The sequence below is a fragment of the Chionomys nivalis genome, chromosome 1 (genome assembly GCF_950005125.1).
Source record: "Chionomys nivalis chromosome 1, mChiNiv1.1, whole genome shotgun sequence".
Classification (NCBI taxonomy): domain Eukaryota; kingdom Metazoa; phylum Chordata; class Mammalia; order Rodentia; family Cricetidae; genus Chionomys; species Chionomys nivalis.
In genome coordinates, this window is record NC_080086.1 from 26,139,450 (window position 1) to 26,165,189 (window position 25,740).

At 48.8% G+C, this 25,740-nt stretch overlaps 2 protein-coding genes across 2 annotated transcripts; both read left to right on the forward strand.

Annotated features, from left to right (window-relative positions):
• The first annotated feature begins 8,286 nt into the window (after positions 1-8,286).
• Cd27 (CD27 molecule) lies at positions 8,287-15,978 on the forward strand. Its single transcript, XM_057781000.1, has 6 exons — positions 8,287-8,509; positions 8,662-8,793; positions 13,964-14,143; positions 14,367-14,444; positions 14,926-15,045; positions 15,223-15,978. The coding sequence occupies exons 1-6, from the start codon at positions 8,374-8,376 to the stop codon at positions 15,342-15,344; spliced, it is 768 nt and encodes a 255-aa protein (XP_057636983.1). The 5' UTR covers positions 8,287-8,373; the 3' UTR covers positions 15,345-15,978.
• Positions 15,979-16,595: 617 nt separating this feature from the next.
• Positions 16,596-24,957, forward strand: Tapbpl (TAP binding protein like). Its single transcript, XM_057792316.1, has 8 exons — positions 16,596-16,752; positions 16,841-17,079; positions 17,831-18,061; positions 18,195-18,467; positions 20,544-20,882; positions 22,334-22,639; positions 24,057-24,140; positions 24,307-24,957. Exons 2-8 carry the CDS (start codon positions 17,016-17,018, stop codon positions 24,315-24,317), a joined length of 1,308 nt encoding a protein of 435 aa, XP_057648299.1. The 5' UTR covers positions 16,596-16,752; positions 16,841-17,015; the 3' UTR covers positions 24,318-24,957.
• Positions 24,958-25,740: the final 783 nt, after the last annotated feature.

The following is a 25,740-nucleotide window of genomic DNA, read 5'->3' on the forward strand; positions in this document are numbered from 1 at the left end:
CAGCCAGGAGCTGGAGCAGAAGGGTCAGTGTTTAACAGCTGGCTCCCGCTGTGGGTAGCATCTTGTGCGTCGCATTTGCTGGTTTACGCTGTCGGTCATTAGCATCCTGCCATGGCTGGTTTGCCAGTTTGAAGCTGCAGCACAGCCTCTCATTTATAACGTTCCTGAAAACCTACCCACCTGGCTTTGGCTGCGGATCCCGGCTCTTTGCAGTTCAACCCCAGGAATTGACCTCATTCAGAGGACACTCAGAGGCCAGAGAGGGACATGGAGGCGTGAGGTAGGTCTCCTAGTGCTTCGCTCTCAGAGAGCATCGGGCGTGTGCGTGTGGAGGCTGGCTAGACCTGCCCTGTGTCGCCTACAGTCATCTGTCAGCAAGAGGAGTCACTCAGACACAGGAGCAAGTTGGGAGCCTCTGAAGCCCTGTGAAGGGGAGCGGTACTCCTCCTTCAAACCCCTTTCCACATTGTGAGGAAGCAAGAGAGCAATACATGGGGCCTAAGTGTGGCGAGACAGGCTTCTTCTCGGGGTGGGGCCAACAACCAGCTCCCAAATTACGACCCAGAGGCTTAGTTATAAAAGCTTGACCTTATCTTATGCTTGTCCCATTAGCTCTTAAAACTTCAATTATCTGTTTCTCTTCTTATATGTTTTGCCTTGGGGCTTTTTACCTTCCTTCCTCCCTTCCTCCCTCCTTCCCTCCCTCCCTCCTTCTCTCTCTCCCTTCCTTCCTTCCTTTCTTTCTATCTTATTTTCCAGCTGTCTCCATGTCTGACTGCCTGGCTTCTGGCCCCTGACGTGTTCCTCTCTTTCTCCCTCATTCTCTCCTCCTTCTTCTCTCCTGTTTTCCTCTTGAGCCTTGATTTCTTCTCCTACTTATTCTCTCTGCCTGCCAGCCCTGCCTGTCCTTTCTCTGCCTAGCTATTGGCCGTTCCGCTCTTTATTAGACCAATCAGGTGCCTTAGGCAGGCAAGGTAAAACAGCAACACATCTTTCCATAATCAAACAAATGTAACACAGCTCCACATAGTTAAAATAATATTCCACAACAGTGCTGCATACTGAAGTGTGTTCACCTCAGTGAGCCACCTGTCTCGTCATACGCCATTGGTCAGTTTCCAGGTTAAATGCTGTTCCTTCAACCCCATGCTTGGGACTTGCGATCTCAGCCACCAATGAAGGGGAAGAAGGCAGACATATCTATTGAGTACCCAAACAAGGGAAGGTAGTTCACTTATGTTGTTACCCTTGGTTGGTCTAATAATCAACGTGGTGCAGATATTCCCAGGCAGATGAAACTCAATTCAGAGGCTCTTGGACATGGCAGAGATGATTCAGGTCATGAAGGATGTAGAAGCATTTTCAACACTCACTTACCGGTTCTGAAAGTCAGCCTCACTGCCAACCCCAGGATTTTCCAATGCAGGGGCTTCAGGGCTCCGGGACCACTCCTCAGATCCAGCTCAAGACTGCTCCCTTGACAACCACGTTTTTCTCTCATCCCTTGCCTGGCATCTTTGAGGATTTGCTTTCCTGCTCTTACTCTTCCCGGACAGACTAAAAACTTTAATTCACATGATGTCTGATTTCACAAATTAGCTTCACTTCACATCAGAATTAACTCTCTAAACTGTGCATTGCATGCAATCCGAGTGTCAACGGCCCTAAGACAGAAAGCGAGAGAGAAAACCACAAAGACAGCCCCCAGAAGAGGTGACTCTAACTCCCACAAGAAACATCCTGAAATGCTGCACCGCATTTTTGCACATCAGGGTTCAGCTCTCCGAAAAGAAAGGGACACAGGGGACATATGTAGCCCAGTTAATAGTGAAGCACAATTAACAAAAACTCAGAGAGAGAAATTGGGCTTCAACTTGAAGGACAGAAAAGCAAACTAGCCAGCCACTGACTCTTATCTCGACCTCAGGCTGAAATGGTGATCCTGCCTCCAGGAATCTCAGAATGAGCCTGAGCCTGGGAGCTGTCTCCTCCCATTCTGTAATCCTCTCTAGGGCTGGGATTAAAGGTTTGCACCATTGGGATTAAAGACGTGCACTGCCCGGTTTCTGTGGCAAACTATTGTGGCTACTGGGATTAAACGTGTTTGTTACCATTGCCTGGTCTGTAAGGCTGACCAGTGGGGCTGCTTTACTCTCTGATTTCCAGGCAAGCTTTATTTATTAAAATACAAATGAAGTATCACAACATAATAGATTGCTCCCTTGAAAGCACTCAGTGCTAGGTTTGATATTCAGCACTTTATAAACTGAGCGGGGGTGGGGGGGTAGATGCCTATCATCCTATCTTAAAAAAAAAAAAAAAAAAAACTAAAATCAGAAAGAAATGTCGAGTACTATGGAAAATAAAGGTTTGCTGCTTATTCCCAAGTCGCTTTTGGTCATTGTCCCATCACAGCAATAGAAAGCAAACTAAGGCAAGCACTGATTAATGGGTATAAACATAAATTTGTAGATCAGAGGGCAGCTTGACAACATGTCCGTTTAGCGAAACAGTGGCAGGCTGTCCCATCAGGCCTGTGACCTCCCGACCCATTTGTCACACCAGGCATGAATTGCCTCTTGTGGAATAGGCCTCAAATCAAATCAGAAACCGGTTGGTTGGCCCCATAACCTTCACGCCACTGTTACAGCAGCGGACAGTACCCTGTCAGGTAGGTCAGTATCGTGGCATTCAGAAGTCATCTCTGGGCAATGCCATCGATGGCGTCTCTCCCCAGAGGACTGCACAGCACTTTCTGACACTGTGGGAACTAGCCGGTGTGTGTGTGGGGGGGGTCTTCAGTTAGTTCCAGCTTGATTTTTCTGAACATTTTTGGTCTTATACAACATTTATAAAATAATTTTCACACATAGCTCCAATTACACATTTTTATTATACATTTTATTAAACTATACTCACAAATTTACATATTCAAGTACAAATTCTATATAAATATATAGAGATCTTAAAAAATGAGACAAAATTACATGTTCACAATTCAAAAACATAAGGATGAGGTAACTGTGGGAAAAACAATAACAATAAAACATTTGCTTGTTTGCAATATAAAAGATCTATTTGTTGTCACTAAAATATTAATATATAACAACATTTTGTACAACTCGAGAAAACATTAATACTAATATATTTAGTAAGAGCAATGAATTTCAGTGGGTTTCATTATATTTATTTATTTATTTATTTATTTATTTATTTATTTATTTATTTATTTAGGTTTTTTGAGACAGGGTATTTCTGTAGCTTTGGTGCCCGTCCCGGAACTAACTCTTGTAGACCAGGCTGGCCTCGAACTCCCAGAGATCCGCCTGCCTCTGCCTCACGAGTGCTGGGATTAAAGGCATGCGCCACCACCGCCCGGCTATATTTTAAAACTCTTACCACAATACTTTTTATACTGTGATTAGTAGATTTGGCTCTGAGTGCAAGTATTGGTTTTAATGACCAGCTCAGATGAGAAAAGCACCCTCGCCCAACTGTTTACCTGCTTCCTAATTTCTGGGGTCAGAGGTCTGAATGGAGCCCAGTGTTTTGAACATGTTAGATAAGAACTCTGGCACTGTGAGGGCTAACATTGGTTTTCAATTCGACTTATCTGAGAAGAGGGAGCCTCCATCAGATTACATTGGTCTGTGGGGCATTTTCTTGATTGCTAATTTATGTGGAAGGATCCAACCTACTGTAGGCAGTGCCACCACTAGGAAGGCAGTTCTAGGTTGTATAAATAAGCAGGCTGAGCAAGCCCTGAGGAGCAAGCCAGTGAGCAGTGTTCCTCTACGACCTCGGCTTCAGTTCCTGCCTTCAGGTTTTCTAAGACAGAAGTCGAAACCAGGCATCAGGCTAGAGATGCAGCTCAGAGGTAAAATACTTGCCTAGCATATGTGAGCCCCTGACTTCAGTCCCCAGCGTGGCAAAACAGGACAAAATGGATTTCTCTTGGCTCGTTCCAGTCAGGGTAACTGTATGGCAACTGCTTCTTTTTCCTGGACATCCTGAGGCTCGCGGATCTCATCTTTCATCTTCCAAATCAGCAATCTTGGGCTGAGTCCTCAGGCGACCACCTCTTTTGCTCTTCTAATTCCATATAGAAACCATTGAGACACGTCCTGCGTGACTCTAATCCCAGCAGTGGAGAGGAAGGGCAGGTCCAGCCTGGTTGATGAAGTGAGTTTAAGGACAACCAAGGCTACACAGAGAAACACTGTCTCAAAATAAATGAGGGAGGAGAGAAAAACCCATATGACATTGGGTTCACCTGATGATTCGAGATAAGCATCCCATCTCAGGGACACGTGATTAGCAACTCTGACTCCACAGTGATTTTAACTGACCTTTTCCATCTGACACATTTAGCTCTCTAGATGTGAGTAACACTGGGGGGCTAGATCCTCCTCTGGCTGACACAAGCTTCAGGCTTTTCCTTCTTCCAGCATGAGATTCCTGGGAAAATTCCAGTTTCTTGAGGACCAGTTTTGCAATTATTTGTGTAGACAAAGGATATCTTCATTCCTGCCAGGGGAAGGAAAAAGGCATCCATACACATTAAATAAATTATTAATTAAAATTTTTAATTATTAAAAAATTTTCAAAAACATTTTTCCAATAAAATATTGGTATCTAAAATAATAACTAAAATAAAAATTATTAAACCATGAACAAAAAACTTAATAAACATTTCTCCAAAGAAGAAACACAAATATCAGTAAGTATATGAAGAGCTAAGGAGAGGGAAAATTAGAACGTTATCGTTTAATAGGTATGGAGTTTGGGTTTACATATGGGTATGGGAGAGAGAGAGACAGGGTCTCACTATTTTGGCCAGGATGGCCTAGAACTCCTGGACTCAAATGGTCCTCCAACTCAGTCTTCTGAGGACCTAGGGCTCTACATGGATATGCATGATCATGTCCAGCTTCAGAGTTCCAATTTTATGATAAAAAGAATATGGAGATGAAGGTAAGTTGGTTCTCACGGTTGTGGCAAAATACTTGAGCAAACGACTTCAGTGGAGAAAGGACTTACTTGTTTTGGGCTCACAGTCTCAGAGATGTCAACTATGGTTGACGGTGCCATTGTTTTTGGACCTGTGGTGAAGCGGTACTTTATGGTGAAGGGTGTGGCAGATCAAAGTTACTTACTTCATGACAGCTAGAAAGAGACACACAGAGGGGAGAGAGAGAGAGAGAGAGAAAGAGAGAGAGAGAGAGAGAGAGAGAGAGAGAGAGAGGAGGGAGGGAGGGAGGGAGGGAGGGAGGGAGGAAGGAAGGAAGGAAGGAAGGAAGGAAGGAAGGAAGGAAGGAAGGAAGCTGGGGACAAGACACAGCCTTCAAAGCAAAGGCTTGATCCCAGTGAGCCACTAACTCTGACTTGGTCTACTTCCTATTTAGTCATGAGCTCATCAAAGGAGAACTCCAATAGCATGCTCGGGCTAAAGTCTTCAGTGAATGACCCTTGCGGGGACACTTCACATCAAAGCATAACACCCGAGGTACTCCAGGAGAACCAGGCAGGCCCTGTTCTTGTCCTGACCCTTGTGGAGGAATACGTGGAAGAGGAAGGCAGCCTTTGACTCCAGGAATGGAAGCCTTAGGTGAGTACACAGTTAACGATCCGTCCCCTCCATGCGCTCCAAGACCCCTTTCCGCAATGATCTCTCTGAAGTTCCTCAACACCAGGGTCGCACCTCTTCCTGCAGGGCCAACTATTAGCTACCCACCGCCGTCACATCTGCCTTAAGGTTTGTGTTAATGGGGATGATGTTGGAGCCTGGGAACCAGGAACCGAATTCCTCCAGTCCAACGTTGTCACAGTCTATGATGGGCACGTGGTGGAGGGTGGCTTCCCTGGAGCAACTGTATAAATCATAACACCCTGTGGCTCCTGGCTTGAGTGGACCCTTGAAGGGCTGGGCGGGGGGTGGAAGGGGGAGGAAGGAGGGCGGAAAAAATGAAGAGACAGGAAACTGAAGCGCAAGATAGAGAGAAGAGATCTAACGTCCCCCAGGTGTGACCACATGACTGTGACATTTCACCAGCAGCTTGGAAACAACTGTGAAGCCCCCAAATGAGAAGCTTGAGATAAGTCACTGAGGAAAGAGTGGGGGAGTTCAAAGGTTCAAACAACTCAAGAGCAGAGACTCCAAGAGTCTCAAATCAGATTACCCAGAGGCCCACATAGGAGCCCACCTTCAACCCCAGGTGCCCTAGGCCATGAGGGGATATGGTTCAGGTGCCTGAGGACACCAGTGACCAACCCAGCCAGAAGCAGGAAGGAAGGATAAAAATGGGATTAAGTCAAGCAGGAGAGTTAGCAAGGGTCTTGGCAGGCAGTGGGTCGTATCTATGCCACGGGCTAAAAGGATAAAAGTGGGATTAGATCAAGGAGGATGGTTGGCGAAGGTCCCATGACCAGCGGGTCACATCTGGGTCGGGGGCTGGCATGAAAAGGAAAGGAAATCTGGCTGGAGCGGCAGCAAGAAGGCATAAGGGCCTGAGATTGACCCCAAATCCCATGTTTTTAAAGACGACTGTGTACGGTGGCATGTACTCATCTTGTCTCAGTGCGAGAGGAATGGAAAAATGAAAAGCCAAGGTTTGTTGGTTTGATGGTCAGCCAGCCTCCTCTACCGGCCAGGGAGGAATTCTACCTCAAAATAATAATAATTAATAATAATAATAATAGCTGTGCCTAAGGAACGAAAACAAGGCTGTCTCCTGACCTCTACACACATGCACACATATGTGCATCCACATAGACACAAGCACCTGTACACACACATGCACACACCCAAGGGCTTCAGGGTGATCTTACAGCACAGAAGGGGACACGGGAGACACTGTGCTGTAAGACAACCTTTAATTACAAGCAATGCTGGAAGAACTTTTGTGGTCATAAAACCAAACCTCAGTGATGCAAGGTATGCAAGGCTGGTTGTCGTCATGACTCCTCCCCTCTGTACATGCAACAGCTTTGCTGCATGTGTGTTGTGTTCGGGGAGGGGGATATAGTTCAGATGGTAGTGTTTGCCCAGGATGAAAAGGTCTTCGGATCTCTCCTTAGCACCACATAAACCTGGTGTGGTGTGCACCCTTGTACCAGCAGCAGTGACACGGTGTGCACCCCTGTACCAGCAGCAGTGACACGGTGTGCACCCCTGTACCAGCAGCAGTGACACGGTGTGCACCCCTGTAACAGCAGCAGTGACACGGTGTGCACCCCTGTAACAGCAGCAGTGACACGGTGTGCACCCCTGTAACAGCAGCAGTGACACGGTGTGCACCCCTGTAACAGCAGCAGTGACACGGTGTGCACCCCTGTATCACCAGCAGTGACATGGTGTGCACCCCTGTAACAGCAGTGACATGGTGTGCACCCCTGTATCACCAGCAGTGACATGGTGTGCACCCCTGTATCACCAGCAGTGACATGGTGTGCACTCATGTATCACCAGCAGTGACATGGTGTGCACTCCTGTATCACCAGCAGTGATATGGTGTGCACCCCTGTAACAGCAGCAGTGACATGGTGTGCACCCCTGTATCACCAGCAGTGACATGGTGTGCACCCCTGTAACAGCAGCAGTGACATGGTGTGCACTCCTGTAACAGCAGTGACATGGTGTGCACCCCTGTATCACCAGCAGTAACATGGTCTGCACCCCTGTATCACCAGCAGTGACATGGTCTGCACCCCTGTAGCAGCAGCAGCACTCAGGAGATGGGGGCAGAAAGATCAGAAGCTCAAAGTCATCCTCAGCTACAACACAAATTTGAGGCTGCCTTGGGACATACAAGACCACTGTGTCGCCCCCACCTCTAATAGGGTGTTTTGTGGCACCAGTTTTATGCAGAATCCGAAAGTGTCATGATTCTAAACCTGATCTGACCCCCCTAATCTTCAGAAATAGCCTGCAGTCCCCTTTACTCCTTTCAGTTGGTCATCTCTGAAAGGGACGTGTGTGAGGGAGGAGGCATGCCCGGGAGGGATGAGGGCAGCTAGTGTCCAGCCCTGTGTACAGGACAGGCGGCTGCACGTGTGTGCAGCACCCTCTCCTGTTAAAGCAGCCTATGCAGATGGGTTAGCCACTGAGCGAGGGTGCTGGAAGCCAAGGAGGGCACGTGTCTGTGAAGAACAGCAGCGTTGGGTTTGCCCCTTCACAGCCTCTCCAGATTGCGGAAAAGAAGAGGGGGTGGAGGCTGCTGTGAGAAGGGAAAAAAAAAAGAAAAAACAAAACCCAGCCACAACTGCTATTAGAGATTGGCTCACCACCGGAGTGGAAGTACTGTGGCTGCTGCCCAGAGCACACAGGAGGCACCAGCGACTGGGGCTCAGGAAAGGTCTCTCTAGGCAGTAGCCATGGCTTGGCCACCTCCCTACTGGTTCTGCCTGCTGGGGACCTTGTTAGGGCTCTCGGATACCTCAGCTTCCAAGAGCTGTCCAGATAGACATTACCGGACTCCGGGAGGACTCTGCTGCCAGATGTGCAAGCCAGGTAAGAGTGCGGGCTCAGCAGGGCTGGGGAGATGCTGTTTAGGGTGAAGGGGAGTGTACGGGGTAAGACTGAGCTCAAGCAAAGTCAGGCAGCCTGCGGAGTCTGGAGGAATCACCTTGCCTGGACCTTGATTCTGGCCCCTCTGCTCACAGGTACTTTCCTTGTGAAAGACTGCAGCCAGAACAGAACAGCTGCCCAGTGTGACTCGTGCCTACCGGGTGTCTCCTTCTCTGCAGACTACCACGCCCGGCGCCACTGTGAGAGCTGCAGGCATTGTAACTCTGGTAAGAGGGGTGCAGAGTGCACATCGGGGCTGCGGCTGCGATGCTGGTGTAGCTGGTGTGCAGGAGTCAGAGAGCTTCAGCTGCTTCGAGGCTCCTGGGAAGTGGAATCAAGGCTGAAACAGGGTGTGTGTGCCTTGGGCAAGGCATGTGGGGAGACAGCTAGCGGTTCATGGAAGACATGCAGTTTTGAAGGGTTGGAGAGAAGGACACTGTAGATAGGACTGAGACAATAAAATGGCGTAGTGGCACATGCCCACAATCCCAACTACAAGGCTGATGACTCGGGAGGATCAATTGATCACAGGAGTTCAAGGCCAGCCTGATCCCATGTCAAAAAACAAACAAACAAACAAAAAGGCAAATGAGATGGCTTAGTAGGCAAAGATACTTGGCACCAAAACTGGCGACCTGACTTCATTCCCTGGACCATATGGTAGAAGGAAAGAATGTAAGCTGTCCTCTGAATTCATACATATGCATGAGCACACACAGAAATGAAAAAGTACAATTTTCCCGGTGTGGTGGCGCACACCTTTAATCCCAGCACTTGGGAGGCAGAGGCAGGTGGATCTCTGTGAGTCCCAGGACAGTCATGACTGTTACACAGAGAAACCCTGTCTTGAAAAGAAAAAGGAGAAAGAGGAGGAGGAGGAGGAGGAGGAGAAGGAGGAGGAGGAGGAAGAGGAGGAGGAGGAGGAGGAGAAGGAGGAAGAAGAAGAAGAAGAAGAAGAAGAAGAAGAAGAAGAAGAAGAAGAAGAAGAAGAAGAAGAAGAAGAAGAAGAAAGAAGAAATATAATTTCAATTTAAGGAGGGATAGTTCCAGAAACCAAGGTCTCAAAAAAGCAACTTCTAGCCAATGAACCACCCATGTTCCTGTATTCCCACAACACTTGCAGGACAGCTGTTCAGAACTTGGAGTTAGGAAATAACATCAGAAGCCAGGTTCCCCCTGGCTTTTTTGTACAAAAGGCATTTTGGGGGAAAAGGCAGACAGACCTGTCCTTTCTAATTTACAAATGTCTGTTCTCTACAAACGAAGAGGTAGGGTATCTGTAGCTCTCTTTTCAGACTCCGCTGTCATTCCCCCACCTCTGCTGGGGATTCAGGAAGTCTGTGTTAGCGTACACTAGACGGGCGCACTTTAAAGAGGCCCCTTTGAAATAACGGTTGCTAGCAAGACACTTTTTCACATGCATAAAAAGATTTAATTGCTATTGAAAAAACCTCTGAAGGAAGTATAAATTGATTTTAGTAACGTCAGGAAACAATGTGTTCTGGAAGCAGAGGCAACTGGAGAGTAAATTCTAACGGCAATTTGTTTGTTTTGTTTTGTTTTTTGTTTTTTAAGACAGGGTTTCTCTGTGTAGCTTTGGAGCCTGTCCTAGAACTTGCTCTGCAGACCAGGCTGGCCTCGAACTCACAGAGATCCGCCTGCCTCTGCCTCCTCAGTGCTGGGATTAAAAGTGTGCGCCACCACTGCCCGGCTCTGACAACAATTTAACAGGATCTTCCCAGATGGTTACACTACAGCAAATATAACAACGAAAGCCTTGCCTGTGGGAATTTCAGATAATTCCTACAAACATATTACACTGTGTCTAAATCAAAGAGAGTTATGTGTCCAAGTGGTAACATTTTACATAAGTAGTTTGGGCTATATCCCAGCAAGACTTAGTTGTGACTTAAACGTGTGACTTCACTAAATTGTCTTTTAATTTTTTTTTTCAAGACAGGGGTCTCTGAGTAGCCCTGGCTGTCCTGGAGCTTGCCCTGTAGGCCAGGCTGACCTGGAACTCACAAAGATCCACCTGCCTCTGCCCCCCAAGTGCTGGGACTAAAGGTGTATTCCAATACCTCCTGACTTAATATTATACTCTTTAAAAAAATAAAACATTGAGCCAGGTTTGGTTGTGTATGCCTTTAAACCCAGAGGCACGTGGATCTTTGTGAGATTGAGGCTAGCCTGGTCTACATAGCTAGTTCCAGGATAGCCAGAGATACACAGAGAAACCCTGTTAAAAAAAATTTTTTTTTTCCACAAGTCAGCGGTTGGGCTCGATCCCCAGCACAGCCTTAAAGGGTGTTAGTCATAGGTCATAGTCAAGGGCTCTCTTCGGCAGCATATCACTAAAACTGAAAAGATACAAAGATTAGAATGGCCCTGTGCACCACAGACTCATGAAATATTCCATATTCTTATACACCAACAAGAACAAAATCATAATAAAAGCAACATGGTTTTGTTGTTGTTTGGTTGGTTTTGTTTTTTTGTTCTCTATGTAGCCCAGGTTGGCCTGGAGTGCTGCATAGACCAAACTGGCCTCTTCCAGGAGCCATCTGTCTCTAAACTCTAAAAATCTGCGATTAAAGGCATGTGCCACCATGCCCAGCAAAGCAACAGAAATATTCCTGAGGCAACTTAGAAATAGGATTCTCTCTCTCCCTGGCAGCAGCCTCCACAGGGTTGGGAATTCCTTAATCAAACAAAGCTCCTGGCTCACCCTGTAGCCTTGTCAAAAGGCCTTCTGCTGTCTGCCCTCCACCCCTCGCTGTGTCCCAGGTTGGCTCCATCACCTTTGTCTGCAAGTCTCAAACTAATCCAAGGAATCAGGCAGCCAGGGGGAGGCAACAGAGAGCAGGTCCACTGGGTCTGGCCTTCCCAGACCCCAGTCTTTAAGAAGGGGAAGTCTGTGGTCAGTTCAGGTACAGTCCGGACCCCTAGGTCCCCGGTACTCCCAACTGAAGACAAGAGCACACTTCCGTCCAGTGTCAGCAGCCCAGCCCAGCGGTGTCCCGAACCCTCCCCCTCTCCATCCGTCCCCCACCACTTCCCAGGATTCTCCCACTCTTCCTAAGAAGATCCTGGTCCAGGCTGACTCACAATTCCTAACAGGCCGCAGAGGAACTAAGATTTCATAGCAACTTGATTAGAATTCAGAAAAGAGGCCATAGGACCATAGAGCAATTGTCCTTCTTTCTGTCCTGATAAGCCATAAGCAGAAGAAAATTGTCAGAGTTGATGTATTCCTTTGCCATCCACCGCTTCTACATCCCTCTTCTACCTGCAGGAATTCCCAGAGTGCTGTCCCACATCCAGATGTTGCTGCCTTCCAGGGAGTCACCCCCCACCACCACAACCCCAAGTCTAACCCGCACTGGGTCCTACATTGGACTAAACTTTCTATTTTAAGAGCAATGGCTGCCTACAATCAAGCTAGTATCTGATAAAGTTAAAAAAAAAACTGCTGGGACTCATAGGGACACTGTCCCTAATGGCTAAGAACTAGAGACTCCTCAAATGTCCACTGGCAGCAGACTGGATGGATACAGGCATGGTGGTATATCCACACAAAGGAATACTACGCAGGCTCGAGAAAGAATGATCTGTAGTTAGAGCCAAGAGCATAGGTGAAGTTCACAAAGGGTTAAGTAAAAGAAGCCAGACAGAAATGAGGTCACATGGCCTGATTCCATTCACACAGCACAGCTGCTAGCACAGTTGTCCTGTGGTGGCAGAAGTCAGAGTAATGGCTGCTTTGTGAGGGCTTTGTGCTAAGAAGACAAAAGAGGACGCGTTGCTGTCTTTAACGTGCTGCTGGCTGTACCCGTGCGTCTAATTTGTACTTTTAAAGTTTTTTTTTGTTGTTGTTGTTGTTTTGGTTTTTCGAGACAGGGCTTCTCTGTGGTTTTGGAGCCTGTCCTGGAACTAGCTCTTGTAGACCAGGCTGGTCTCGAACTCATAGAGATCCGCCTGCCTCTGCCTCCCGAGTGCTGGGATTAAAGGCGTGCGCCACCACCGCCCAGCTAAAGTTATTTTTTTAAAGAGATCACTATGTAGCCCTGGCTGTCCTAAAACTCACACCCAGCTGGCCCCGAACTCATAGAGTTTCTCCTACTCCTACCTCCTGAGAGCTGGGATTAAAGGTGTGCACCCCCACACCTGGCAAGTTTTTTAACTTTTAAATTACATTTGTTTGTCTCCTTGTGTGGAAGGAGGGCATGCCAGCCACAGTTCTCTGGTGGAAATCAGAGAACAACTTGCAGGAATCTGTTCTCTTCTTCCAACACATGGGCCCCAAGGATTGAACCTAGGTTGTCAGGTTTGGCACTGGGTACCTGCTGAGCCATCGCTCTGCCCCCTTGTTCTGAATCTTAATTTAGCTTTGCGCTTATGATGTGTATATTGTTGGGTTCTCACATCACACAAAGATGGAAGACAGACCACCAAAGTCTATTAAACTAGAAGCAAACTTTATTCTAGAAAAAGAAGAAAATATCTCCATGGGGCACTAAAAGCTTCTCAGCTATAGCTGTGAGCACAGCCAGAGATGAGGCTTCTGTAGCTGTGGTCATGGGCAGTTTCCAAATTCCCTTTTTATAACAAGAAGCAAGCATTAGGCATGAACAAAAGAATTTTTACAATCTCAAGGTAAAACTCAGATACAAATTGCTTTTTTTTTTTTTTAACAATTTCTGTTAACAGGGTTTTTCCGTTAAATTAATGTTTGTGTTTGTTTCTTTCTGGCACTTTCTGATGGTGTTTACCAAAGCTCCTGATATTGCCAGTTTCACATAGCAGAGAAGGGTACAGGACAATGCACAACCAGAAAGTCACGTACATTCCATCATTTAAAAGTTAACTCAGCTCTCGTCAGTTGCTGGTCATGAGTAGCGGGGAGGGAGGTATCTAAAAGCTGACCCTCAGTTTGCAGAGGACCCTCAGTCTTGCAGACAGAGCTGCCAGTTGTAAAGCAAAATAACCCACTGTTAATAGTTGATCCTTAAGCTGCTGAGACAGCTGCTGACAGCCTGCTCTCATTCTCCTAGGCTTACAACTTTATATTTCGTTATTTCTCCATTCTTATTTCTGGGACGCTCCATATACCTCTACAGAAGTATATGACATGCCAGTCAAAAGCTATAAAGTAGAGGAGAGTAGGAAAGGAAATCATACAATCTCCAACTTTCAGTTCCTGTTTCTGAGCCCATGAATTGTCTGTCAACCATTCTTCTTCAAAAACAATAGCAAGGTAGCAGGTGGCAGTGAGGGAGGGGCGGGGTGGGCAAGGATGAGGTGATGGAAATGGGGAAACATTCCCGTCCTTTGAACAGGTTCAGGTCCCTGAAGGCCTGTTGTATCTTGTTCCTCCTGGCCCTCCCCTCTCCCAAGGTCCTCTCATTCGCAACTGCACAGTCACTGCCAACGCCGAGTGCGCCTGCTCCAAGGGCCTGGAGTGTAGGGACAAGGAATGTATGGAGTGTGACCCTCCTCTAAAGCCTGTGCTGACCACACAGCCGTCGGAGGCCTCAGGCTCACACCCTCCACCCACCCACCTACCTTATGCCCAAGGTATGTAGCAGGCTGCCCATTGTCCAGTTCGCTGGGGGCAGTGGGGCAGCCCACCTAGCACTGCCTGATCTGCACTTACTCCGAGCTAGGTTCTGGGCCAGCTTGTCTTCCTTCTGTCTCCCTCCTGCAGAATCACAGGCTTTCGGTCCAGTGCATCCTCCAGGGGTGGAGGGGAAAGGAGGGCAGGTTTTCTGCTGTGATAGATTCTGTCTGTTTCTTCCAGTGATGCCAGAGGCCAGGACGATCTGGCCTGCACACACCAGGCAGCCTCCTGACTCAGCTCTCTATACCCACTGGCCATGTGAGTTTTCTCCCTGCTAATCCCCATTCCTCAGAGAAAGGGAAGATGAAAGAGGCCAAGAGAGCAGCGACTGGGAAACCCCTAAGCATGGGGTGAAGAATAGGGGTACAGAACTGCAGGAAAGTTCCGTGGATACGGGTGCTTGCTGAGCATGAGTTAAGGACCAGAGTAATATGTGTGTAACCCCAGCATTCAGAGGCAGAGACAGAGCCATCTTTGCTGAAACAGCCACATTTCCAGTTCAGAGAGGAACCCTGCCTCAAGGGAGCACGCTGGACTCTGAATGCACACATGAGTACTCACTACACACAAAGGAGAAGGGGGGGGGTGCCAGCAGACAGAAAGACAGAGCAGGAGGCGAAGGAGGGGAAAGCGTGACCTAGCCAGGGTTTAGCAGACGGGGGACTGGTCGAGCAGAAGGCTGAGGGAGTCCAAGGTTAGACCCTCCTGCAAAGCCTCTGGGCACCCTTGCCTATCACAGCCCGAAGACCCCTGTGCAGTTCAGACTGTATCCGAATCTTCGTGACCTTCTCCAGCATGTTTCTTGTCTTCATCCTGGGAGGAATCTTGTTCTTCCATCAAAGAAGGAATCATGGATCAAGTAAGAGATCAGCCTCCCCTCCTTCCCCAGCCCACCATCTCAGCCCTGCTAGCCTCACCTGAGGCCCCATCCCGACTCCACCCTACTCTTCCCTTCATGCCCCCCACCCCACTTTTCTCTTCTCAGCTTCATCCCCACCCTCCCTACTGCTGACCAGCACCCATTGTCTTTCCACAGATAGAGATGACCAGGCAGAACCTGAAGAGACCTGTCCTTACAGCTGCCCCAGGGAGGAGGAGGGCAGTGCCATCCCCATCCAAGAAGACTACCGGAAACCTGAGCCTGCTTCCTACCCTTGAGCCAGCACGGGGTGGGGTCCTCTGAGGCACCATCCAGGGGGATCTCCCCTACCATCTATCATCATCATCAGAACCCTTTCCTGTGTGCACGAGATGCACCGCCCTTCTGAGACTGATAGTGACGAGAACAGAATCCCCAATGTGTGGTCAGCAATCTTGGGGAGGCCCAGGCTCTAGCTGGAAAACACACTTCATATAAATGAAGCCCTCTGGCTGGCAAAATTACATGCTAAGGGTGAAAACGGCCCTCGAAGGACTGGAGAGATGGCTCAGCGGTGAAGAGCACATATTGTCCTTCCAGAGGACCAGAGTTTGATTCCCAGAACCAGCAGGTGGCTCAACACCACCTGTAACTCCAGTTTCAGGGAATCCGACACCTTCGACCTCCTCTGCCACCTACAAGCGCAGAACATTCAGACACACAGACACATGATTAAAAATAAAATAATAATAATAATAAACTTTTTGACTAGGCCACCAGCAGAAGACCCACAGAAGCCCTGGGGCCGGAAGGTCTCACCTGCCACGAAGTACACTATCTGCAGACACACATACTTCCTGCTTTGGTTCCATCTTCTCGGGAAGTTGTGACACTGCTGTGGGCAAAGCAGAGACTGAGACGTTCTCTCTGTTTAAGCCCAAGCTGTAAATAAATTCACTTTTCTATTTTTATATCCACTGTTCTTTTCTCTCAGTGTAGACAGGCATTGGAACCCAGAGCCAGGCCTCATGGCCAGGGGCTCCAGTAACAGCCATGAACATTCTACAAGTTATTTCCCTTCCTACAAAAAGCGGGGGGGGAGCAAGAGGAGGAAGGGGTGACAGGGCTGGAAGAAGGTATGAAGGGAGAGTTCTAGCATCCTTCACCAGAAAAGAAAAAATAGCCAGTCCTTATACAAGAAAATAAGGGAAAACAAGCAAAAACTCGATGTGGCCCTGTGTGCTTGTAATTCAAGGGGTGCCAGGAGGGCAGGGCAGGGGTTGGAGTGGAGACAGGACATCACTGGCACTTGTTGGCCACCAAACAATTCCAGGTTCAGAGAGAGACCCTATCTCAAGAGAATAAGGAGGAGTCGTGGAGAAGATGCGCAGGGTCCACACTGACCCTCCACACACAGGCATGGCTGCGCACCCCTACCCCACACATGAATACACCACACACACTAATACAATTGAAAGTGAAACTCCACACTGTAGCTCTCCAGCTTCCTGAGACTGCAATCCCAGAGCCAGGCCACACCCCATCTCACCCGTGGGGTCAAGGATCTGAACAGCGAGTTGTCACCTGGGCAGACCAACAGGATTCCACATGGACCTAAAAGAATGAAGGGTCCCGAGTCCTGCAGATCTCTCTTCTGACTCCATCCTCTCTCCCGCCTTGTCTTAGAGTTGACGGGAAACAAAACAGGTTTTGAAATCACCTGGGGATTTCTTGGGTGCAGGGTGGACAGAAGGACAGGGAGGAGGGTTCTGGCCGCTGCTCCTAATGGTTTCAGGCGACAAAGACAGTCGAAGTGAAAGTGAAAGAGAAGCGGACTGAGATCTAGCAGGGGAAGAGAGCACAAGCGGCTACCCAAGCGAGGGGCGAAGAATCCTCTCTTCAGCGGAGGATCTGTAGCAGAGAAACCGTGGAGAAGGCAGCCAGCGAGGAGGAGCCCGAGAGCAGCCTCCATGGGCTCGGAGCCCAGCTGGTGTCTGCTGCTCTGTCTGGCTCTCTCTGGGACAGCAGGGACTGGTGAGTGCCGCGGTCTGGCTCCGTGGTGGGGGAAGGAAGCCTTGAGCTAAGGGAGTCCCGGGAAGCCACCTACCCAGTACAACAACTTCCTATTGCCTTCTAAGCCCAGCAGATGAGTGTGGCTTAACGAGACGACATGAGGAGCCAATTTGGAGAGGAGTACGGCTGAGAACTCACAGAAGGAGTAGAGGGGCTTTCTCTGTGGAAAAGGCAGAGTGCCACCATTTCATGGGAGACAGCACTGCACCCTAGAAGGAAAAGGGGCTTCCCAGGCTAAGGAATCACTGGGGAGGTGACTCTGGAGCAGGATGCTAGAGGTCACAGCAATGGCAGAAAGCAGAGGACTCTGGGCAGGTTGGGAAATGAGAAAATGGCTGTCAGCGTCCCTAGGAACAGCAAGAGCCCAGCTCCTCTCCCCCGTGGCAGGATTTGTTCCTTTTTGGTATTGTTTTTTGTTTTTGTTTTACTGGGAATGCCTTTCAAAACATTTTTTCCTTGTATTCCACAATTGGACTGTAAAAATTTAAAAGCATAAATCCCCCTGACTCTGAGCAGGACTGATCCAGAACTTAAATAATTCCCTGAGTAGCTGCCTGAGTGGCAGGTGCCTCCCCAGAAGTTGGGTTTTTGGATGAAATGGCACCAAGACAGCAGGACCCAGAGGCCCTTACCTGGTGATCAGCCACTGGTTTGGGAAAGGGATAGGCGGCAAATATGAAGGATAAAGGTGTTCATCTCACTGTTCCTGCAGAGTTCCCCACAGCAGAGAAACCGTGGCAGCCCACCGACATAGTCTTGGACTGCTTCTTGGTCACAGAAGATAGGCATCGAGGGGCTTTTGCCAGCAAGGGGGCCAGGGAGAGGGCCCTGCTTGTGCTGAAGCAGGTGCCAGTGCCAGATGATGGCACCCTAGACGACATCACTGATTTCCAAGCGAGCACAGTGGACAAAGACGACCAGCCTGTTATCTTCGAGGCCTCAGGTAAAAGCCTTCTTCCTTCCTAGGATTCCTCCGTGGGGACAGCTCAGGTTCCTGTCATATCTACCCACCCTTGCTTCCCACCCGCCTAGGGGTGTCTGTCTAATATCACCTCTGTGACCACCCTTCTCCCCAGTGGACTTGGTACAGATCCCTCAGGCAGAGGCCTTGCTCCATGCGGACTGCAGCGGGAAGGTGGTGACCTGTGAGATCTCCCAGTACTTCCTCCATGGTAGACCAGAGGCCACTTCGGAGAGAGCAGCTTGGTTCATGAGCAATGTGCAGGTATCTAGAGGGGGACCCAGTGTCTCCATGGTGATGAAGACTCTAGAAGATGCTGAAACCGGAGCTGTCTGGCACCCTACGCAGAACCTCCCCCTGAGTCCCCAGGGTACTGTCAGGGTTGCAGGTGAGAAAATCAAAAGCAGCACGAAGTTTCTTTTTATGTTTTTATTACACTTAGTGTGTGTGTGTGTGTGCACATGCCACAGCCCATAGGTGGGGATCAGAGGACAACTTGTAGGAGTTGGTTCTCTCCTTCCACCGTGCGGGTTCAGGGACTGAACTCAGTTCACTAGCCTTGGCAGCAAGCCCCTTTACCCACTGTGCCATTTCAGTGGCCCCAAGTTTCTTTCTTTTAGTTGTGAGAGCTGGGATAGAAGGAAGAAACAAAGTCTATAATCTATCACATAGGTCCTCTTGGGGTACCACATAGACCTTCATCTTTTCCTTCTAAAATATCCTGAGTCCCAGAACAGGGGACGCTGGGAGATACTTACTTGATTAAGGGTCAAAATATAAAAACCATCAGGTATTTTCTCCAAAATGGAGATGACTTTTCTCTCACTGAGCTGTCGTGGGGAAATGAGGTTCTTCTGTCTACACCTGTGGCCACCGCTCTCTTCTTTAGCCAAACACCTGTTTTCTCTCACTGAAAAGCCACGCTGCTCTGGTTTCTCACAGCAATTTCAACAGAGCACAGGGAGACAGAATTTGTTCCCTACCTCGTATTAACAAAGCCCAGTCCTAAGGGAGGAGCTTGGGCCTGCTTCAACTTGCTATGCCATGCTTTGTTGACACCCAAGGGAGACTAGACAGACAGGGAGTGGATGGAGGTGGGTAAAGGGATAGGGGAGGGAGCAGAAGGAGAGGGGGGAGGAGAAACTGGACAGGATATAAAATAGAAAATTTAATTAATAATAATAATAACCAGTCCTTGTCCTCTCCCATTTAGCGCCACTTACGAGGTGCAAAGAAATTAGGAACATGGTAGCAAGTATCTGAAGAGTCCAGTTCAATATTTTGCCTCTAAAAGGAGACATCCAAATCCACAAAAGATGGAGATGTGGGGGAGCTCCTTTCTTATCCCTGGAGAGCCATAAGACATTAACCTTTATAATGATTTTGTCTGTGCTGAAGATTGAGCCTAGAGCCTTGTGCATGCTAAACGGCCTCTCTACGCTGGCCTACAGCTGCGACTTCTTTTTCAGTTTTATTGTGAAATGGGGACTCTCACCAAGGTGCCCAGGTAGGCCTTGAACTTATGATCCTGTTATGCTTCCTGAGTCACTGACAGTCCAAGTAGGCACTACCATTTCCACTGCCTCTACAGCCCTATCTAAATGAACCTTGACACATCAGAAAAGATGTCCAGCATCGACCACAGGTCTTGTGTGGCTCAGTGCTTCTCCCTTTTTGAGATGATTTAAACCTAAAAATAAAGCCACACTGTGGTGGTGTGCGGCTGTAATCCCAGCACTCAGGAGGCAGAGGCAGGTGGATCTCTGAGAGTTCAAGGCCAGCCTGGTCTACAGAGTGAGTTCCAGGACAGCTAGAGTTACACAGAGAAACTCTGTCTCCAAAAAAACAAAAACAAAAAACCCAACAACAATAACAAAACCAAACCAACAAATAAGTGAAATAGCATAGACCCGCACGGCCTGGACCAGTCTCGCCAGCTACCCATCTTGTGCCACCACTTCCTCTCTGCCTCTGCTAAAATAGAGGCAGATTCTCCGCTTGAACTGATTAGACCATAGGGACCACAGCACTTCACCCCCAAATGTTCCTTCCCATGTACAGCTATAGCTTAGAGCTGAGAGTCATAGCTACCAAACAAGGATCCCAGAAGCATACCAAGGCTGGCTGGGCAGTGCGCTACTCATAGTAACGAGGGATCCGGTGCACATAGAACTTAACCGTATTTTAGTCACGGAAGAATTAAGTAGTAAAGCTTGTGGGACTGTGTACACCTGCAGTCCTAGCACTGGGGACCTAAGCAGAAAGACCATGAGTTCAGGCTTCCACGGGTGCCATGCTCCCCTGGCAGAGCCCCATTTATTTGCAGCGCTATTGGATAGGAAATGAACTCAGTGGGTACCACTGTTCGTGGCAGAGAGCTGGAGAAGCTGTCTGCCCACCACTCAGAGGTAAATGTGACCCGGGGAGGAAACAGTCCACAAGTCACCCTTTATTCTTTCCACAGTGGAGTTCCAGGTGACGTCAGAGACCCAAGCCCTGAATCGCCTGCTGGGGTCCCCTGTGACCCTGCACTGCAGTTTCTCCGTGGCACCCGGCCTGGACCTCATTGGGGTGGAGTGGCGGCTGCAGCACAAAGGCAGCGGGCAGCTGGTGTACAGCTGGAAGGCAGGGCAGGTGCAGGCTACGCGCAAGGGCGCAACGCTGGAGCCTGAGCAGCTGCATGCGGCTGGAGATGCCTCGCTCACCTTAGCCAACCTCACTCTGAAGGATGAGGGGACCTACATCTGCCAGATCACTACCTCTCTGTACCAAGCTCAACAAATCATCCCCCTTGACATCCTAGGTAAGGCCTGCTGGCCTGGGTTATTCTGGGGAGAGGAGAGAGAGGGGTGCCTATGGGGAATCTTTCCCAGACTAGAATCCAAACCCAGAGGGAATCTCCTGAGAAAAAGAATGCCATTCCCACAGCTCAAACACAGTCTTCATCCTGGAGGCACAGACGGCATCTGATAAGGAGTCCCGCTGAATGCTGAGATGACTTCCCCAAGAAATAGCTAGTCCTGAGTCTTGTGGCCCTGGCTGGCCGGCTGTAATTTCAGTCCCTAGACTACTTCTTGAGGGGACCCTGTGGGTGTCTAGGCAGGGAAGCGAACCATGAAGAGGTAAGAATGAAAACTCAGTTCACACTGTCTGTCAACTTGGGTCAGACTTGCAGAGGGTGACATCAACAAATTTAAACACGGTGTCACCTGGGAAGAGTTTCCTGGTGTAACACAATCCCCTGTAATTACATCAGAACTGTCACTTCTCCCAAGAAGATGGTTTTAGAGATAGGCTACCTGTACTAGCTTAAAGGCCTAGAAAAGGCTCTGACCTGGTCTGTCATACTGGAAATGTAAAAGTCATTTGGGCTATTAGCCACCTCGATCTGGTTGCGGGAGCTCGGAGTTGTATAGCTCTGGCTATACGGAGACTGTAAGGACCATTTAGACTATTAGGTGTCTCTGGAGCTGGTTGTGGGAGCTTGGTGGAGCCTCTGGCTATAAGGGTCATTTAGACTACTAGTCTTGGCTGTAAGAACTTGATATGACCCGGGCCAACAGCTGACACAGATCACCAGGCTGCTTGTCACTCCTAATTCTCAGCTTTCTGGATGGAAGAACAGAATTTCCATCTTTCCCATTGGAAAGACAATCCTGTATGCTTAACATTCCTGGCTTCTCTGGAGATCTGTGGGCTCAAGGAACTCCATGCTTTGCTCCCAATACTTCCTGAGGAGGCGGTAGTCAGTCAAGGGCAGGCAGGGGGAACAGTTCTCATCACAATGAGCAATCACTGCTTGCAGGAGTGATAAGGAGCAAACCAAGGGGGCCGCCCGGTTGTGGCTCAGTGGTACAGCACTTGCTTGTACAAGTAAGACCGTAGGTGGAATTCCCAGCTCTATTTTTAAAAAGGGGGGCTGGGCAGTGGTGGTGCATGCCTTTAATTCCAGTGCTTGGGATGCAGAGACAGGTGAGGTGATCTCTCTGAGTTCGAGGCCAGCCTGGTCTACAGAATGAGTTCCAGGACAGGCTCTAAAGCTACAGAGAAACCCTGTCTGGGAGGTGGGGGCGGAAGGAATCATGCTGGCCTGTCATTGACTTTAAAGTTCCAGAAATGATTCCACTCATGACCTGCATCCAGGTCGAGCCCCTGGAACATGGAGACGTTTCTGTCTCCACAACATACCTTCACTCTCAGAGGCCTCAGGCCCTCTGTGAGCCCTGATCAGCCGCCTCTACAATCTTTCTCCAGCTCCCCCCAAAGTACAACTGAACTTGGCAAACAAGGATCTGCCCCCCTCCCTGATCTGCAGTGCCGCTGGCTATTACCCTCTGGATGTGGTGGTGACGTGGATTCGGGAGGAGCAGGGTGGAATTCCAGCCCAAGTCTCTGGGGCCTCCTTCTCCAGCATCAGGCAAAGCATGATGGGGACCTACAGCATCTCTTCCACCGTGACAGCTGAGCCTGGCCTGGCAGGCGCCACTTACATCTGCCAAGTCACCCACATCTCCCTGGAGGAGCCGCTGAGAGTCAGCATGAGGGTTTTACCCGACGCAGGTATTGGGAGTGTCCTACCTCTTCCTCCACTCGAGACTCCCCTACTTCCGGGTCATCTTCAGCCTCGTGCAGCTGCTCATGCTCTTGCTCCCTTCCACCCTCACACTCTCGACTCACCTCTCCCAGAGTGGCAGCCACTGTCGCTACGAATCCCCAGTCTCCAAATAATAAGCTTGGGCTGGAGAGGCGGGTGCTGCTCCTTCCTACTAGGAGCTAGTTCAGCAAGAAGGGAGCCCTTACGACCAGAGCACAGCCCATGTGAACCCCAGATTGTACAACAGCCTACAGAACTTAGGGAACATGTCTATAGCCGAGGGCATATGAGAAAAGGAGCAAGAGACAATGATACTTCAAGGTAGTTACATCTGCACATTTACGTGACCAGACACTGGAAACTCAACTCTCTAGATTGATTTTAATATTTCATGAGTTTTTCCTAAATAGAAGTGCACCATGTGCATGTGACGCTCATGGAGGCCAGAAGGGGACATCATATCCCCTCAGACTGGAGCTACAGAAGGTTGTCAGCCACCATGTGGGGCTGGGAATGGAGACACACACACACACACACACACAGGTCCTCTGCAAGAGCAACAAGTGCTCTTAACTGCTTAGCCAACTCTCCACTCCCAATATTCTCAACTTTTAAGTATGATATCACACATTACACCTATTTATTTTTGGAAATAGATCTTACTGTTATTCAGGCTGGCCTCAAACTCCTCTGCCCAAGCAATCCTCCTACTCAGCCTCCCAAATAAGTGGGACTACAGATACCATCGCCACGTCTAACACTACAGATGATAGGCTGGTATTTGCGACACTGAGCAGTTTGCCCAAGGTTCCCCACCAGTAAATAGTGAATAAGAAAATGTGACCAGTAGGCAAGCTGAATGCCCTTACAAGATTACGCCCTATAATCCCAATGGACCACATGCTAGAACTTCATCCCAAAAGCCACAGAATGTTGCAGTTTTAAGCAGTAAAGGATATGAACCTCAAAATGAAAGTATCTGAGAGCCCAAGACATCATTTGGTTGCTCACCAGACTATGAGCTTCCCCAGAGCTCAAATGTTGTTTGAGTTCACATTATCCCCAGCTATTTGCTGTTAGTCGCTCAATCTCTTTTGTGAAACATTTTCAAATGTCTGAGGTGGAATGGGGGATAGTGATGTGTGTGTGTGCCCATAATCAGACTAGAAGCCTGAAGCAGGAGCCTAAGTTCAAAGCCAGTCTGGATGTCAGGGAGACCCTGTCTTAGAACAAATCCTGTTGTAAAGAGGCAGAAAACAACACACAAATCTGAGTCTTGAACAAGTGCAGGCCCGCAGCGTGCGTGGGCCCAGGGCTCCCGTGAAGATGCACCCACAGCAGCGCTCGCTTCCTAAGGGGAGGGGTGCTCCTTCTCACCCACAGAGCCAAGAACAGTCTTTGGAGTCTTCTTTGCCACCGGTCTCTTCGTTCTTGCGCTGTTGTTTCTGAAACTCCGGAGACAGCAAGGTGAGTCTGTATATGAACCCCATTCCTAAGTACCTGCCCTCCCCCCACACCAGAGTTGAAGCCCAAAGTGCCGGGTTCCAGGTATTTCCACTGTGTCCCCAATTCCTGCTTTTGGAAGTACCCCATTTGAAACCAATCTTCTTCTGTTTTCTGTTTCTGTGTCAAGACCTGCCATGACTATAAGGCACTCCAGGTAGCTGCTCTCTTGCTTCCAAGGAAAAAGCAGAGTACCCGTGTTCTAGCTACTGTGAGGACTCTGTGCTGAGCTGTGGGACTGAAAAAGGCCTGAAGGAGGCACCATGTGTGGGAGTGAGGTGCTGGTCTCTACAGATCTCTGCCTTCCTGTCGAGAAGACCCTGGGTTGATCAACAACAGGCAACAACAGGAGGGCAGACTTGTCTGAGTGGAGGCTAACACCACAGTCAAAGGGAGCAAGTGAAGGGAGAGGGGAAGAGAGCAGGGCCGGCCACTGCTCACAAACTCCTGACACTGTCCAAATAAACGCACTTGGTGTCTACACAGCCAAGCTTTTCTACTTTGTCTTTCTCCGTTGTCCCAACAGATCCCTGCACCCCCATTTCTCACTGCTCCAACTTGCAACTACAAGGTGTGAAGCAGGCCCTCAGAGGCCTGCCAGGGCTACACCCCACTGTGGTATAATCAGAAATTAAGGTTTGGACCCTTCAGACAGTTGCCAGGGGTTTGTGATTCTTAGGTGACACTTCCCTCAGCTGTAGGAGAGGTTTCCTATGTTCGTTTCTATGAGGTATGTTATGGATACACATAACTCAGCATATAAAAATTGTAGATTATGAAGTCTACTATCAAAAACACAAAACACGGATGCTGGAGAGATGGTTCAGTAGCTAAGATTGCTCTTCCAAAGGACCTGGACTTGGCTCTTGGCACCCACTTGGCAGCTCATAACAATCTATAGCTTATCCCAACACCCTCTTCTGACCTTGGGCATCAGGTGCATGCATGTGGTACACAGACACACATGCAGGAAAAGCAAGAATGCACACAAAATAAAAACAAGTATATCTTTTAAAAAAACATCTGTGTTTGTGCGTGCCTGGGCGTGTGTCTGTGCAGAGGTCAGAAGAGTTGCTGGAGTCATCCACGGTTGTGGATGCTGGAGAGAGAAGCCGGGTCCACTGGAAGTCCTCTTCAGATGCATCTACTTTATTGTTTTATGTGTATAAGCATTTTGTCTGCATGTATGTGTGTGCATCAGTTCACCGGGGGCTGGAGTTACAGGTGGTTGTAAACCATCATGCGGGTGCTGAGAATCAAACGTGGGTCCTCTGCAAGAGGAACAAGTGCTCTTAACCCCAAGCCAACTCTCCAGCCCTAAACAGAATTTAAAAAACAAAACAGGGGTGGTAGTACATGCATTTAATCCCAGCACATCAGGCAGATCTGAGTTCAAAGCCAGCCTGGTCTACAGTGATTTTCAAGACAGCCACGGCTACACAGAGAAATCTTGTCTTGAAAAAAAAAAACAATAAAAATTCCCTGGGCTGACAGGCAATGTGCCTTTAATCCCAGCACTTGAGGGGCAGAGGTAGGCAGAGCTCTGTGAGTTTGAGGCCAGATT